At 35.6% G+C, this 17,574-nt stretch overlaps 1 protein-coding gene across 4 annotated transcripts in view; it reads right to left on the bottom strand.

The window, feature by feature from the left end:
• AFF4 (ALF transcription elongation factor 4) overlaps nucleotides 1-17,574 on the bottom strand; it is a 91,928-nt gene that overhangs the window by 52,654 nt on the left and 21,700 nt on the right. For 2 of the 4 annotated variants that reach the window (XM_004420203.3, XM_087429814.1), the window contains exons 2-5: nucleotides 9,021-9,112; nucleotides 8,426-8,552; nucleotides 5,468-6,262; nucleotides 3,789-3,833 (exon numbers count right to left, since the gene is read on the bottom strand). In XM_004420203.3, the coding sequence (XP_004420260.1) occupies nucleotides 3,789-3,833; nucleotides 5,468-6,262; nucleotides 8,426-8,548 (963 nt within the window). In that variant the 5' untranslated portion in view covers nucleotides 8,549-8,552; nucleotides 9,021-9,112. Of the gene's footprint in view, nucleotides 1-3,788; nucleotides 3,834-5,467; nucleotides 6,263-8,425; nucleotides 8,571-9,020; nucleotides 9,113-17,574 lie in introns of all 4 variants that reach the window. The other 2 variants (XM_087429813.1, XM_004420202.3) reach the window with 2 other exon arrangements.

Genomic DNA, 17,574 nt, shown 5'->3' with positions numbered 1-17,574 from the left:
TTTATTCAAAGTCACACACACTTGGTAAGTAATGGACACAGAATTTCATCCTAGGACGTCTGGCTACAGAGCCCATTCGCTGATAGGAAATTTTGGTCAGGTGGAGGAAATCAGAAGAAAGATATCAAAAGCAAATGAGGAGGAAGACAGACAAGCAAGGCCATAAGTCTGATTTCATTCAATGCCTTCTGTCCAGTCATATGCCAAGTACGTCCAAGTGGAGGTTTGAATAGGATCACAATGTGTATGTCAGAGAAGCAGGGGAGAGGCAGGTATGAGACTCAGAATAAGAAGGGAGTGTTTTATTTCTGGCATTTAGTTCAAAGTAAGCCATCAGGTAGACTGAGAAAATACAATAAATTAAGGGTGGTATAACTTTCGGGAATTTACCCTGTAACTATACCCACACAGTTATGTAAAGATACATGTTAAGGGGCTCACACTTAAAAAAAACGGAAACAGCCTAAATGTCCAACAACACGGGAATAATTAAATAAATTACCAGACATCCATAAAATAGAACACCAAGCAGACATTAAAATGAGAAATTTAACTACTGATATGAAACGATGTCCACAGCATGTTGTTAAGTGACACAGTCTATGTCCTAGTAAATGTTTATATACAAAAAAATCTCTGACAGTTAACAGTGGCTACCTTCGGGCAACAGAATGACAGAAGGGAGAAGACACAAGGGCCCTTGATACAGTCTCTACTACTTGAACCTCTTATAACAGCCACCTGCACTGTAACTGCTCTTTATCCTTTTACAATGCTTTATTTTTAAACAGCATTTCACTTCCTGAAATAATATTATATAGTTGATTATTCCTACATCCTGCTCTAGAATGTCAGCTCAAAGGGTGCAACACTATCATTACTACCACTGTATCCCCAGTGCCTGACACAAGTAGGTGCTCAATTAGCAGGGCTTGCATTAATAAATCATTTTTTTAACAAGAAGCATATATTACTTTTAGATTAAAATTTTTTTAAGTTCGTGATGAGGATCCTAGAAACAATATGACTATAAATATCAAGAAAACATGAAAGAAATGCGGACCTGAAGTGCCTTCACACTGTACATGGGGAAAAGGATATAGAAACCCATATACCCCAGGTTTTCAGTGTTGGCATTTTACACCTCAAATACCAAAATAGTCTCAATAGAAAATCTATTTAACTCTCCATCATCAAATGACTGAGCACCTATTATACCGAAAGCCACGTGCCAAGCCCTGTATATTTAAAATGTAGAATAAATGGTCAGTAACATCAAAGAGATAATTAAATACGAGAAAATCTAAGATTTCTTCCAGGGATTAAAATGCCATGCATTTTTGAGGATTCAAGGGAAAAGATATATGCTCCCATAGACTTTTCATATACATGGCAACTAAAGTGAATGCTATATGAGATTCAAAGAAATGCTATATGAGATTCAAAGGAAAAAGCTATCACGGTGGTCTGATGGTCTGATACAAGAGGAAGAAGGATTTCACTAGGATTCTAAGAAAAAAAAACTATATACAGTCATGCGCTGAATAACGACGTTTCAGTCAATGACAGACCGCATATATGACAGTGGTCCCATAAGATTAGTACTATACAGCCTAGGTGTGCAGTAGGCTATACTATCTAGGTTTGTTTAAGTATACTCTAGATGTTTGTATGATGACAAAATCGCCTAACGATGCATTTCTCAGAACATATCCCTGTCGTTAGGTGACGCATAACTGTATAAGTGAAGAAGAAGGAGAAAAACATTCCATGAAAGTTTACTATAAACAGGTAAAAGAGCAAGAAAGTGTATGACTTAGGGAAACGAGTTTGGCAAAAGTGGTCAATCAGTAGTGAGAGAGGTTAGGACTGGCCTGTGGAAGGTCTAGAATGTTAAATTTGGACACTATTCTTTCTATGGGCCTTCAAGAGCCACTGAAAATTTCTAAAAGGATATTAATTTATGAAGACAAGGGATTGAAACAAAGAATCTGGCAACAATACAGAAGACAGATGAGCAGGGAGACTCCAGAGGCAGAAAGGCAGAGTGAGAACTATATATTGCAATTACTGAAGCTCAAGGCAGCAGAAATGGAAATAAAGGAATGCATATTTTCAAGGAATTTTCAAAGTCTACATGTAGTTTTGTGATTAAACAGAACATGAGAGAAAGAAGTGAGAGGTAATTAGGACTACATTTATAAGCACAGGCAAATGGTGGTACTACTAATAGAAGGAAGTCTGAAAAATACAGCTTTAGACATGTTGAGTCTAAAGAAGCAGGGAGAAATTCAGGTGGAGACCCAGCTAAGAAGCAATTAAGAGACATAAACCAAAAACCCAAAAAATGCCAAGGCAGAAGAGAAAGACTGAATAGCTGTCTAATAGATAAAGCAATAAGAATGGAGGAAAAGGCAAGTCAAAGAGCAGAAAGAAAACAGGAGGGGCTAGAAAATGCATCCATATTTAAGAGAGAAGAGAAGACACAAGCATTCCCAAACGGCAGAGAATGAGAGACAAGAAAGGTGATGGGAAATAAAAACAATGAAGTAAGGCCGGCCCCGTGGCTTAGCGGTTAAGTGCGCGTGCTCCGCTGCTGGCGGCCCGGGTTCAGATCCCGGGCGCGCACCGATGCACCGCTTCTCTGGCCATGCTGAGGCTGCGTCCCACATACAGCAACTAGAAGGATGTGCAACTATGACACAGCTACCTACTGGGGCTTTGGGGGAAAAAAGAAAAAAGGAGGAGGATTGGCAATAGATGTTAGCTCAGAGCCGGTCTTCCTCCGCAAAAAGACAGGAGGGTTAGCACGGATGTTAGCTCAGGGCTGATCTTCCTCACAAAAAAAAACAAAAAAACAAAAAAAACAATGAAGTATAACAACGGTCAAAGAAGTAAGAGTTATGTTTTCAGAAGGGAAAAATAAAAATTCTTTAAAAGAGCAGAAAGAGTAGAGAACTCAAATGATGCCTCCAACGAAGGGGAAGATGATGACCTTAGAGAAACAGGTTAAGCAGAACGGTAGATGTAAAAGAGACGTTATAGCGGATTTAAGAAGGAGAGAATAAAGTGGAAGCAGCCAATGCAAGCAGTCTTTCAAAAGTATCCACAGTGAAATACAAGTAATAACACAAAAATTCAGGAGCTTTCGCAGAAAGTACAAATAACATGTGACTGACAGTTTTTCTCTATTGAGTCAAAAGCAGTCGTTGTCACTCATTAATTCACTGGACTTTTTCTACTTTTTCTATTTTTCCAGCAGATAACTTTTTCTTTTCCCAACAGAGGAATGTACTTTTTGGTGATGTGTCAATTTTAAACATATTTCATTAAACACTCAAAACATGCAGTATTCAGAGGAGGTCTTTCATTGGTAGGATTTGACCAGCACAGATGAATTACAAAGCCAAGCTATTTTCAATGTGATGTTTTGACCAATAACTACTGAGTGTTTTAGCACTTGCAATTATTAACTGATAAACCTGAGAAAGTACAGTTATATTTGGTTTCTTCCTCTTTTCAAGGCAAACTATTAAGATCAGAATTTGTTTTACTTAAAAACAAAAAAGCAGCTCTTTGTGGGAAAACAGTAAAGTAAACAAACCAAGCGATTCAGAATCCAAGTGTAAATATAAACAGAATAGAGTCAATTATTTTTGACGGACATAATCAAGTTACACACGTAAGCAATCTGCTGCTTCAGATCTTTTGTGAAATATAGGGGGTAAGAGGGCAGCAGAGCATCATAATTAAATAAGAGAGACTGAAACTATTTAAAAAAAACTTACTTTAAGAATTTCATCCACACAGCTCACATCACCAGAAGCAGATGCCTTAAGAAAGAGGAAAAGAAACACACTTTAGATTTGGAGTCATGCATTATTAGATATTTTATCATTTGTTGCACAGATTGAACCACATTATTAGAAACGAAATTAAATTTAAAGAAGTATTTATGATCCCACTACTCTAAATCAGAACACTAATTAGAATCTTTGGACTAATTTCCTTAAGTACAAATTTTCCAAGCACTAAAAAATTTTAATCACCAAACTGTACATGACTTGAAGAACTTTATATTTTTCAGAAGTTCTTAAAAATCTTATCTTTCTTATACTTAGATTAGAAATAATTTTTTAAATGTAATTTTCAGGTGAGCTGCTTATCAAAAATTTAAGTTTATACACAAAATATACCATAATACTGAGATACATCATTTCACATAAAGTAACACACAGAATAAAACCAACATTATTGAAAGATACTTGTCTGGAACATGATGTACATTTTACACAGCATTTCTTAAATCACAGAAGTGAAGCTGTTTAGTCTAAAGAACAAACAGGAGTTAGAGAGCTGGAGTTTGAACTCAAGTCTAATTCTAAGAATCATGTTGTTTGAAGAAAACAAATTACCACTTTACTGTTCTCTTGCGAGGAGTAATTAGATGACAAATGCCATGAACAATGAGTTTCCCAAGGCCACAGGAAAGATTTTTAAATAGCATTTTACCTATTCCTGACCCCTCCCCCACCGTTTTAAGCTATGATCTATTTTCAACTCTGAGTTTTGGCTACTGACATGACTTTAAAAAATTTTTTATTGCAAAAACTACATAAAAAGATAAAATTTCAGCTATTTCACAACGAATGTTCACTTATTTGGTTATTCCGAATATCATACTTTGGCATGCAGTTACAAATACTGTAAATTTCAAACCACCACTATGAATCTGGAGCAGCTATCTCCAACCTTTAAGTGTAACCAGAGAAAAGGATCAAGGCATCCAAACCATACAATATTATCATCTCCATGGACTCTAAAAAGTCCTAATATTTACCACAATGAACCACGGCCCACATCTTATTCATGACTATCACTATGAGAACAGAATTTTTTTTTTTTTTTTTTTTTTTTACAAAAGAACACAAGATGTATTATTCTATAAAAAGCAAAAGGAGCGGGCCGGCCTCGTGGCTTAGTGGTTAAGTGCGCACGCTCCGCTACTGGCGGCCCGGGTTCGGATCCCGGGCGCGCACCGATGCACCGCTTCTCCGGCCATGCTGAGGCCGCGTCCCACATACAGCAACTAGAAGGATGTGCAGCTATGACATGCAACTATCTACTGGGGCTTTGGGGGAAAAAATAAAATTATAAAAATAAAAAAAAAAAAATTGTTTAAAAAAAAAAAAAGCAAAAGGAGGAAATCTAAGGTATTGATAGATCATGTTTTTATTCTAAAACTGACTTGTCATTTTAATATTTGAAAACAGTGAATGACGTTTTCTGTACTGCCCAGAGGGAAAGCTAACAGATCTATGGATCCATGTGGGAGTCAATCACAAGTCTTTCTCTACTGTTTTACATTCCTTACTATTAAGACAAAGAGACAGTTCAAGTTCAACCACAATTTCATGGTAAATTGCTTTACATAGTCACAATGTTAAAAACTCTACAGTGGACTTACATCCAATGGTTGGGAAGGTATTTTCAACTTGGTGAGATGTGCTTTGCTGCTGGGCTTCAGTTCAGTCATGCTGTTACCATGGGATTGGCTGCTGTAGTGCTCAGAGGACAGTTTTGGTTCCATGGACTCCTGTCCATCCATGGGCCGCACATAGGCAGTGGGTTTCTGTAACATTGAACTGGACTTTGACATCAATGAAGGTGGGAAAGACTGATTTGAGTGCTGTCCACTTGAAAAAGGTACACGGGAAGGAGAATCCCAATTTGCATCAGGGTCCCGAGGTGATTTGGAACGCTGATGTTCCTTGCTATGGTGATCATTCCCATGAGACCTGGAATGACTGGAGCTTAACGAAGAAACAGCCTGGGGTTTTCCAGGGCTGGAAGAGCGTGATTTGGAGTGTTCTGATCCATGCTGGCCTTTTTTCCGGCTACTGCTCCCACTACTACTATATGAGTCACGGTCATGCCTCTGGCCACTACTATTAGTGCCACTACTGCTGCCTGCACTGGTCCGCTGGCTACTGTGTCCACTCTGTAAGCCTGAGGACCGTTTCTGAGACTGAGAAGTACCGGGTGCAGGTCCTACTGGAGTCCATTTGCTACTCTGATGAGAGCTACCACGTCTCTGTTCAAAGAAATTTGGATTAGATTTTTCATCTGCTGTCGGTGGTACTGTAGGCTTAGGAATTGCAACAAGCTTTGGTATAGATCTGTCTCCTATGAAATCCTTCATTTCATCGTAGTTTCCAAGCATACTCTGAATACGACTTGATAGCTTATCTTCTTTGCTAGTCTACAAAAAAAAGTAAAATAAAATTATACAATTAGCATAAGCAGAAACAAAAGATGCTTCTAAATTGAATTTCCAAACTTCAAATGGAAAGTGGCTTTCCAAAGGGAGGCGTCATCTCATATCTTAAGGTTAACATTTCAAAGCAAACTCCAAATATATAACTTTTAAGAGTGAAAAAAATGTACTGAAAGTGAAAACCATTCATGCTAAAACAGAAATATTCTACAGGACACTGAGAAATACATACAATAGATTCCAGAAGGGAAAAAAAAAAATTCCAAATTTCACCAATAAATATACTGGAACAGTAGTAAAAATCTTTTGAAGAGCAGGAGAAGTAATCTGCCTTTATGTAATTAAGTTCCAGGTCAGTAGATTAGCCACCATTCATATTTTGGCAGTCTAGGAAAACATTATATTGCTTATAATTCAATATTACAGTTGGAAACAGAAACAAAAATTCAGTGAAACAAATTATACCCAACTGAGTGTTTGTTTATTTTAATTCCTTCTGTTACTTTGACTCATCAAGTTAATAGAAGTCCTAACAACAAATTAAGCATGGAAAAATCCATTGATAAAGTTTTAAATCTTGGCTATTAATTCTGACCAATAAATGCTCCAACTTTTGAAGTCAACAGTACATACTTTAAGTTTCAAGAATTATTCTTGGGTAATAAGAAGGTCCAAGATGTCTACAAGCTTTAGGATCCTTCCATATTCACATACATGGGAGAAAGAAAAGTTTACTGATTACATTAAAATGGAAATCAAGACTGAACTATCCTGATTTATTTTTGAGGTTGGCATGAATCAACGATGACTTCAGATTATCTGAAAATCAGTCTTATCCCTTTTAAACAAGACAGGTAAATATATAGCAATTTACAGACAATATCAAGATCAGAAATAAAATCCAATTCACTATAATGTAATTACACAATAAATGGTAGTATGATTCAAAGATTCTGGACCAAACTCCTGTTTTTTTTCAATATGCCTTTAATCCCTAATCCCAAACCCCAGGTTTTGTGTTATACTCATATAAATGATGTCAGTATAACTGGCTTCAGTTGGAAAATCCTTAAAAGCTCTGAATAAATGGCTTTTATAGATCTAATAAATGGTTTTTACAAACACCAAATGTTATAAGGGTAAACATAGGATATGTTGTTACATTTATATTTCATCAGAAAAAAGTCTAACACATTCTCAGTCTCATACTCTAAGACAATGATGGTCATTACTGCTACAACACATAGTACCCCTACTATTATACACAGTATAAGCCTTTAAAAACGTAAAAACAGTTCAAATGAAACCAAGAGCCAAATCAAATATTAGAGAGACATTTGTGGCCACTATAGCTACATTATGGTCATCGGAAGGGGTACCACTCAGTGTTTTATGTAATCCCAAATCAAGCATAACAGTAGTTAAAAAAACAGCAATTGGTTCAATTTACTGAACGCCTCTGACAATAGGCTTTAATCTAAATCTGATACTGTTGTCTTAAATACATTAGAAAATCAGAGAATTTAGTATAACAGAAAAAGAATCAGATAGATATTGAAGATACATTTATTCAAACATACTAATAGTCACTGAAACTTAGTAAACTAAGCAAGCAAATGGCAAGAAATAGGGAGAAACAAAAGAATCTATGAAATATTCATCTTTGATTAATGTTATACCCAAAGAACCTATGAAACAGCAGGCGATGCATACAGAGTCACAAAATTTTAATTTAATTCAAGGCTCAGAAAGGTGAAATGCTTGCCCAGAGTTAGTGGTAGAGCCAGGAATACAGAGATGAATGTTTGAGCTAATCCAAAACACATTTTCAAGAGTACAGGATAACAAGGGGGGGGGGTGGTGAGGATAACTTTAGGGCACTAGTAATGCTCCACTTCTTGATCTAGGTACTGATTATATGAAGCTGTTCATGTTGTGAAAATTCTTTCAGCTGTAACACTTATTTTGTGTACTTTTCCGTATGCATGTTATACTCCAATGAAAAGTTTACCCCCAAAATTATATTCTATTTAGAGGAAAGGAAAAAATGTTAAATGGTATAAATAATAATAACTCTAAGTTTAAACATTTTAAAAGCAAAAATGTCATGTTATTGGGGGAAAAAACATTCAAAGAAGGATAACTTACAACTTTGTATGGCTCAGCAAAGAGAGGAGAGCTAGGTGGGAAGGCGTCTTCGCCCTGCTGAATTTCCTGATTCCGCCTTTCCCGTTCTTTCATACGCAGCACATTCCGGTCTTCACGGTTCATGTTGCTATGAAGAGAACACAATCTTTACATCACAAAAAGAAAAAGAAAAATTAAATGTTCTGTACTGATTTTGTCAGTTTAATGATTCAATCAGAAATTCCCTTTCAACCTCCAAGTAATAACAGGCATTAGTGCTGAAGTTGGGTTTTGGCAATGGTTTTATCAACTAATACCAATAGTGTCTTCCTCAACTATCAGGACAGGAAATATTAGCCCAGAATATTAGGATCCACCCCATTGAAACACTTAACCTTATCAATTTTTAAAGTATTCTGCTAGCTAAAAATCAGCTAAAACTTATACATTCAGAGGGAAGGCAGTACTTAAACCCAAATCCTTAATATTTCCTATAAGCCTTTCGTGGCTTCCTCTTCAGAAATCTAACTATTCTTTGCCATTAGAGGCATACAACCCACTCCCACCTACCACCCCTCCCCCCAGGGTCCAGTGCTTTTCTCTACTTTGCATCTACCTTATCTTGATTTCTTTTTGTCCCAAACACAGCTTCCTTGGTGTCCATCCTTATGGCAGTTTGACCTCAGCTTTGCTGTTGCTCTAGATTCCCTAAAAAACGACATTTCTGCTCTAAATACATTAATATTTCAATTAACACCTCAATAAATGGCAAAACTGAGGCTTTCAGCAATAGAATCTAAAATTAACTTGGGTTAGTAACAGTAGTCAAAATTGTGTTGAAAAAGAAAGTCTTTTGGTGGGGAGGGAAAAATGAGGGTGTCATTTCTATAATCATGACAGACAGTTTGTTGTATTTTCACTAAGAACAAACCAAGGAAAATAGTTTATTTATAGAAGCAGGGATTTTGGTTAAATAGATAAAAATGAAAAAGGTTGTAAAACCCTGGGACCAGGGATTACCAGGGACTCTGCAACACTCTTCTCTAGAGATAGATTTAACCACCTGTCCTGCTTTTGTTTTGTTTTGTTTTTTTAAAAAAAGTTCTGTTGGAGGCCAAAGGGAAAAATCAGGTTCTACTTGTAGAGCACTTCTAGCCTTATGATTCATAAGTCAAATCTAACCAGAAAATTAAAGTCAATCAAGATTTGGGGAAACTATAATTGTAAAATTAGAATGGACAGCAGAACCAATATATTCTTGAGGATTTTTTTTTCCTCCCCCAAGCCCCAGTACATAGTTGTATACTCTAGTTGTAAGCCCTTCTAGTTCTTCTATGTGAGCCACCGCCACAGCATGGCTACTGACAGACAGGTGATGTGGTTCCACACCCAGAAACTGAACCTGGGCCACCAAAGCAGTGAGAGCATGAACCTTAACCACTAAGGCTGGCTCACTGAGGACTTTTATCAGTGGTTAGAACAGTGCAAGTAAACATTCAAAGATAAAACTTCCTGATTTGCACAATTTACTATCACGGAAATAAAGTGATTTAAATATTTTAAAAAGTGTTCTAAGTGTTCCAAATGTATATTCAAGTTTTTTCTTTTTTGTACAATTTTCTAATAAACTTAGACAAGAATATAAGCTATGTTGAGGCATGGAAATAATGTGTGCTTTCTTTAGTCTCCCTAGTACTTAGCACCATATGGAACCACAAGAGTGTTTGAATCTTTCTTTAAAAAGTACCATAAAACATCTACACTTTAGTATTCAGAGAATAAAATAAAAAAACATATATTATCTTCCAGTTCACTTGAACCAACTAATAATTGTATATCACTAACAACTGAGTTTCAGATAGACCTCTTGAGCTATCGTGCTGCAACATACCAAGTTATTTGTATCTGACATAGTCTAAGGGCCATGTTAACTATCAATTTCCTTAACATTTCCTCAATTCAATTCCTGACAGATCTGAAAACAAGAGAAATGCCTCCTTTAAACTATGATTTAATTTTATATATTCAACAGCACTACAATAATCACGTAAGAAACACCTGCACACTTATTGCAAAAATAGATATGATTCTCACAATAAAATTACTCCTATAATCCAATAGCAAAAACCTTTTTCTTTTCTTAAACAATGACAGTCATCCAACTGAATATTTCCTCTTTTAACAAGGCTGCCAAGAAGCTCAGAACTAAATTAACTGATTGCTTATAAGAACTAATATTCCACTTGTAGCTCTTATTCTCTAATTTTTTTCTGATCTGACTTATTTTCACATCTAATTTATCAGTTCCATTTTTTTCTCCTGTGTTTTTGCACATCAACATTTTTGCCTAAGATAAAGTTTCCCCAAACGCAGTAATTCCAGTAATCTGAGCTCGCCTAAGATTAACATGAAATTCAAACATGAGTCAATCTGAAGTACATCTTTGCTATACAGGCAAAACTATTTTATAGCACATCCCTCAGGATATTTGCAACTACTGTACTGAAATAGGATTCAGTTAAAATTAGCAAATTACTACATCACAACATAATCTGTGGGACTACTAGATAAAATAATTTTTAAAAGAAAATAAGTAGAAAGGAGGGTTCTCCATCTAAAATTTTTAATTACTTAAGGTAAATTATTTTAAGTACCCATCAAGTACTTCTATTAAGTTGATACATTAATGACAAACAATTATAAACAACATTCTGTGGACAAAAAGAAATGCAAAGAAATCTTCAACTTTACTTAGGTTTGTTGCTGGTAGTAACAATGGTGTAGCAGTTTCACTGCTACAAGACTAAGTAAATGAGTAAATATATTGAGACTTTTGGAGAACCAGGGATCTTACTATAAGAGAAGAGAGATACAAATATAGAACGGAATAAGGAGAAAAAGAACCTTTGGGGATTAGGAATTAGAAGCAGTACTATGAATTCATATATACATAGAACTCATATATATATACATATACATAATATATATATATGGTCTCTAGCTCTATCCACTGAAAGAGTCCAGGAGCAGTGACACCCCAGTAGAAAAAAGCATCTTCAGCACCCAGATTTTGATTTCCAATATCATTCCCCACTAAAATGGAACAGGACTTCCTGGAGAAATAGCTAATTCCAAGGCTGCAGCAGGGAAAGCACAAAGTGCGCCTAAAACATCTTGTTGTAACAGCAAGAAAATGCTCAAAAACAGATGGAGACATATCAAAAGGGCATGGGAACCAGCCCTTTTGAAGGAGCTCTCACCAGTCAGATTTAGAAACATGAGCATCGATGTGAACAAAGACTTCAGAAGGGAATATAACCAACTCAAGTAAAAAGAACCCGAATCCACAGCAATAATAGCCAAGAATAAAATGAAAAGAGAAATAAAGCAGGGAGAGAATAACCTTCTTTACAGAAGAATGCCAACTAATAAATGTAGAAGAAATAAAAGAATTAGAAAATCACCTTTTTGCAGCCACTACAGCAGTAATTGAGGCAAGACTCATCAACGGATGCTAAAATCATTGGGTAAAAATTTTAAGGGGAATGGGATATTCAAGTATCGCCCTCACAAGCTACTAACTACAAAGAAAAAATCTTTAAAATAAAGAAGTACAATAAACACTACCCTTAATCAAGTGATCAGACTTAACATCATCAATAATGAGACAAACTGACATGTGCCTTCCAATGTGATATACTGAAGACATAGCACCACCTAGGTATTCTTCCTGCTAAAAATATTTAACCTGAATCTAATCATGAGTAAGCCAACAAACCTAAATTGAGAAAAGTTCTGCAAAATTGGTCTGGATTCTTCAAAAATGTTAATACCCTGAGACCAAAAAAAAAAACAAAAAAAAACCCCTGGAGATTATGTCTGCATTCTTCTACATTCAAAGAGACACACCAACTAAATGCAATGCACAATCCTTCATTTTCCAGATCCTAGATCTGGGGAGAAAAAAAATGGTTGTGAAGGACATTATTGGGAAACTTGGGGAAATTTGAATATGGACAGTATTTCAGATAACTGGATCAATGCTAAGTTTCTCTACTGTGATAACCGTATTTGGTTACGTAGAAGAATGTCTTTGATTCTTATGACATACACACCATACACGGGTGAAATGTCATCATGTCTGTAACTATCAAATGGTTCAGCACCCATCTGAATATATATCTAATATGCACAGACATATTTGTGTGTGTGTGTGTGTGTATGTGTGTGTGTGGAGAGAGAGGGAGGGAGGGGAAAACACAGAAGGACAAGAGGAGGAGGAAGAGTAGCAGCAGCAATTACAGTAAAAATGTTAACAAGTGGTATATCCAGGTGAAAGGTATATGGATGTACATTATACTTTTCTTATAGGTTTGAAATTTTTCAAAATAAAAGATGGAAGCACAAGAGTCATAAAGTTTACATGCACTATGGGTGCTCTCCAGCATTTTTCAGCCTGGAGATTTACTATCAAACTATCTATTCTCTAGGGCTTAAAGTATTTCTCTCATGCATAAGGTGTGCCCCCTTGCACCTCTAAGTTCACACTGATCATCCAATTCTCCTCAACTCCTCCTCTGTATCACTGTCTATTATACTTGAGAAAGTGTAATACCATTCTTGGCTAGGAGGGGACACCATCAACATGCCAAGCTTCCATTTCCCTAAAGTAAATGGGCATCCCAAATTTATCTAAAGCAAGATTTAATATTTATTATTTACTAAGTATACTTATTAACTTAATAAGTGTGTTGGGCCGGCCCCGTAGCTTAGCGGTTAAGTGCGCATGCTCCGCTGCTGGCGGCCCGGGTTCGGATCCCGGGCGCGCACCGACACACCGCTTGTCCAGCCATGCTGAGGCTGCGTCCCACATGCAGCAACTAGAAGGATGTGCAGCTATGACCTACAACTATCTACTGGGGCTTTGGGGGAAAAATGAATAAATAAATAAAATTATATTAAAAAAAAACTTAATAAGTATGCAACAAGCATTATATACTTAGCACTGGGGAAAGAACAAGAAGAATTTGCCACACTAGATATTAAAACTTACTATATGGCCATCACTGTTAACAAAATAGCATGGTAGTGCACAGAAATGAAAAAACCAATGAGTAAAACAGAGACCAGAAGTAAACCCAAAGATAAATGGGATTTAAATAATTAACAAATCTAATTCAATGAGAAAAGAATGTTTTATTTAAAATGTTCTATTTAATAACAATAATTAAGAGCCAAGTACTTTTCTAAGATGACATAGTTATTAAAATTGTGAAGCCATGTTTCCAACTCAGACAGAAAAAAACAGACAAATCCTTCAGCCCAGCAGCCTTACTCATGGGACTATATCCCAAGAACTAAAAGCATATAAAGATGTTTACTGCAGTACAGTTTTTAGTGGTAAAACAACTGAAAATAAATGAATGCCCAAGAACAGAGATATGGTTAAATAAACCATAGTTTACTAAGATAAATGAGGTAGATCTTTGCCAATTAACTTGGAACAATTTCCAAAACTGCTGTTATGTGAGAAAAAGTAGATTCAACACAATGTATGTAATATGACTGATCCCTCATTACTTCTTTAGGGTAAACTCAGAAGAAGAATGGTTAGGTGTTGAGTACTGTATAGATAAGAATTAGATATAACTAACTCAACTAACATCAGAAAGTGTCCACTAATATTCTCACAAGCTAAACATAAAAAACTGAAATCTGAATATCCAGTCTTCATACAGAAGATGTAGGATGTCACCCTATTTAGCAAAATCTTTCTCGGCCCTCTGTAAATGTTTTGGCTGTTCCTGTCAATGTGAATAAAGAGTATTCTTCCCACCTATGTATTTTTCAGAGAGATAAATCTTGATGGGTTTGTTTCTCCAATTATAAAAGTAATACTTGCTCTTTGCTCAAAAACTCTAATATGGTTAATATAAAGTAGAAAGTAAAAGTCACCAATAATTTCACTCCCCTAAACAAACAGTATTGTGAGGAGTCACATACAGTCATATACATGTAGAATTATACTTTAACAAACAATGAACATAGTTCCACATCAATGCATATGAATTTTCATTCTTTCACTGGCTGCATAGTATTAACCAGAAAGCCCCTAATAGATAATTGGGTTGGATGCAGAATTTAGTATTACAAACATTACAATGTATGTGTGTGTGCACACTCTAGTTTAGCTTCAGACAGTTTTATAGATGTGGAATTGCTGAGTCAAAGGGTATATGCTATACAATTTTAATATCACTGAACTGTTTTCCAAAAAGACTGTGTCAATTGACAGCCTCAGCAACAAAGTATGAGACTGCCCTTTAACCATGCCATTTTCAATCCTAGGCATGATGAGTCTTTTTGAATTGTGCCACCAATCTAAGAGGTAAAAGAACGTTATTCCAATGTCATGTTTACTTCGTTTATTCAACAACAAATATATAAGCCTATCTACTATTGCTAGGCATGGAGAATGATGCACAGATGGTCCTTGACCTTAGAGAGCTCACAGTCAACTGTGAGCATTCTACTGAATTTCTCTGACAGTTACACTGTACATCTTTTTCATGTTTTACTTAGCCATTCATATTTCTTCTTTTGTGAACTGCCTATTCACGTCTTTTGTCCATTTTTCTAGTAAAGTGATAGTCTTTTGATTACGTAATAACTATGCTTTCCCAATCTGTCATATATCTTAACTGAAGAATATAAAGTTAGATTAAACTGTGCATCCTAACTCTACTGACCACCTCTTCAAGTCGTCTGCCTCCTTCTCCAGGCCCACTCCCAAACTCCACCGGCAGGCCACGCCTAAACTCTCCTCAATACCTTCACAGTAAGACACAAATCTCACTACAGTTGTCAAAATCTGTCAATACTCTTTCCAAGTCTCTTGATTTGTTACTGTCTGTTTTCTTTCGTTTCACCTTGATTTGCACCTGCTCAGCCTCTCTGGAGTTTTCCATTCTTTATTTCTGTGGGGTAACTATAATAAATCTAAATAAATAATTCTACATTTCTATGCTACAGACACTGTACTGTCCGTTTTTTATTTCTCAGTTATCTAGTATCCAAAAAGAGCAAAGTGAATTCTACTATGGACAACATGGAACTGCAGTACTAGGAAAGAAAGGGCTGGATTTGACAGGCAGCATCTGCCACCCATTGCAGTTATTGTTATGTCTCATCCACCCACTACTAGCAGCTCCAACCAAGCGAAACTGCATTTATAGAGAAACTAAACAAATTAGAAAGAGGTCACTTCTCAGCCATTATATTTCTCTCAAGATCCTTAAGACCTCTTGGGGAAAAAGGAAGAAAATAAGAGAGGGGTTAAGAATAGCAATCTCAGAAGAACATCAGGAATAACTCAGAACATATGATACATGTGCAATAACTATCTACTGGATGAACATTTTGGAGAAAAGGAGAGGTCCTCCTCCCTTATTTCTCCATAATTAATATCAGAGAGGCTAAGGTATTACTTCTCAAGATGACCTTTATCTCCCAATACACAGTTCCTCAAATCATAAGTGATCCAGGTGGTTTAGTTATCAGCAAAGATTATTTGATAATCTAGATATAGAGTGGTACCCTTGCTAAAAAAAATTCTCAAACATAAAATGTCTAGTAACCGAAAACCAACACAGGCAATTACCTCTTAATTAACTTGTTAAATACCTTAACAAAGTAATGCAACATTCAAAGTTCACCTGAATTATAAACAGTTGAGGCATAGTAATTTAGTAAATGGGATGATTAAAAATACCTGATTTTTACTTCTGGTTGTATAACATACTAGATCTATGACTTAGGTAGGTAACCTCCCTAAACCTCAGTTTTGTCTTTTATAAAACGTCCATACTAATCTGATGGTAAGGAGTAGATGAGACGTATTTGAATGTATTTGAGTATTTAACACTATACAAGAATAAAGGGTAAAACAAAGAATGAAGGGTGACTGCAAATGGGCACAACAGAGCTTTTTGGAATGATGGAAATGTTCTACAATTACGTTGTGGTGATAGTTGCACACTATAAACTGATTAAAAAATCACTGAATATTACACTTAAAAATCAGTGAATTTTATGCGATGCAAATTATACTTCAGTAAAGCTGTTTTTTAAAAAAGAATAAAGGAATATTATCAGCTTGAAAAGGATCCTTGAATGCTATCATTTGTTGACTATTCCTGTATCTTCATGATCTTTTGATGGGCTTCAGACCAGTGCATTCCCTTAAATAATTCAAGATCCCAACCTTTTGCTTAAACTGCCTATTTCTCTATAACAAACAACTGAGTCTCATATCACTAAAATAATCTGGTATTATTCAAGGCATAAAAGGATATGAATGGAACAAATATTATAGGCTCCCAGGATTTGATACATTGAACTTGAACAACACTATAATAAACCAACTAGACCTAACGAATACATACAGAATACTCTACTCAACAACAGCAGAATACACATTCTTCAAGTGTACATGAAACATTCTCCAGGATAGATTATCTGTTAGGCCATAAAACAAGTCTAAATAAGTTTAAAAGGACTGAAATCATACAAAGTATGTTCTCAGATCACAATGAGATAAAATTAGAAATCAAGAACAGAAAGAAAATTGGGAAATTCACAAATATGTGGAAAGTAAACAATACACTCCTAAATAACCAAATGGTCAAAGAAGAAATCACAAGGGAAATTAAGAAATCCTTTGAGATAATGAAAACAAAACCCCATATCAAAACTTATAAGCTGCAGCTAAAGCAGTGCTTAAAGGGAAATTTATAATTTAAACACTGATATTAAACAAAGATCTCAAATCAATAACCTAACCTTAAGAAACTATAAAAAGAAGAGCCAACTAAATCCAAAGAAAGCAGAAGGGAGGAAATAATAAAAATTAGATTAGAAATAAATAAAATAGATAATAGGAAAATAACAGAGAAAATGAACAAAACCAAAAATTGGTTTTTTGAAAAGATCAAGAAAATTGACAAATCTTTAGCTACAATGACCAAGAACAAAGAGAGCAAGAACTCAAATTATTAAAATCAGGAATGAAGAGGGGATGATATTACCAACCTTACAGAAATAAAAAGGATTATAAGGGAATACAACTAAAAAATCCACATGCCAACAAATTACATAACCTCGATGAAATG

Source organism: Ceratotherium simum, chromosome 4 (assembly GCF_057802395.1).
Source record: "Ceratotherium simum simum isolate JZ-2026a chromosome 4, ASM5780239v1, whole genome shotgun sequence".
NCBI lineage: Eukaryota > Metazoa > Chordata > Mammalia > Perissodactyla > Rhinocerotidae > Ceratotherium > Ceratotherium simum.
This window is presented reverse-complemented; position numbering and strand designations above follow the sequence as displayed.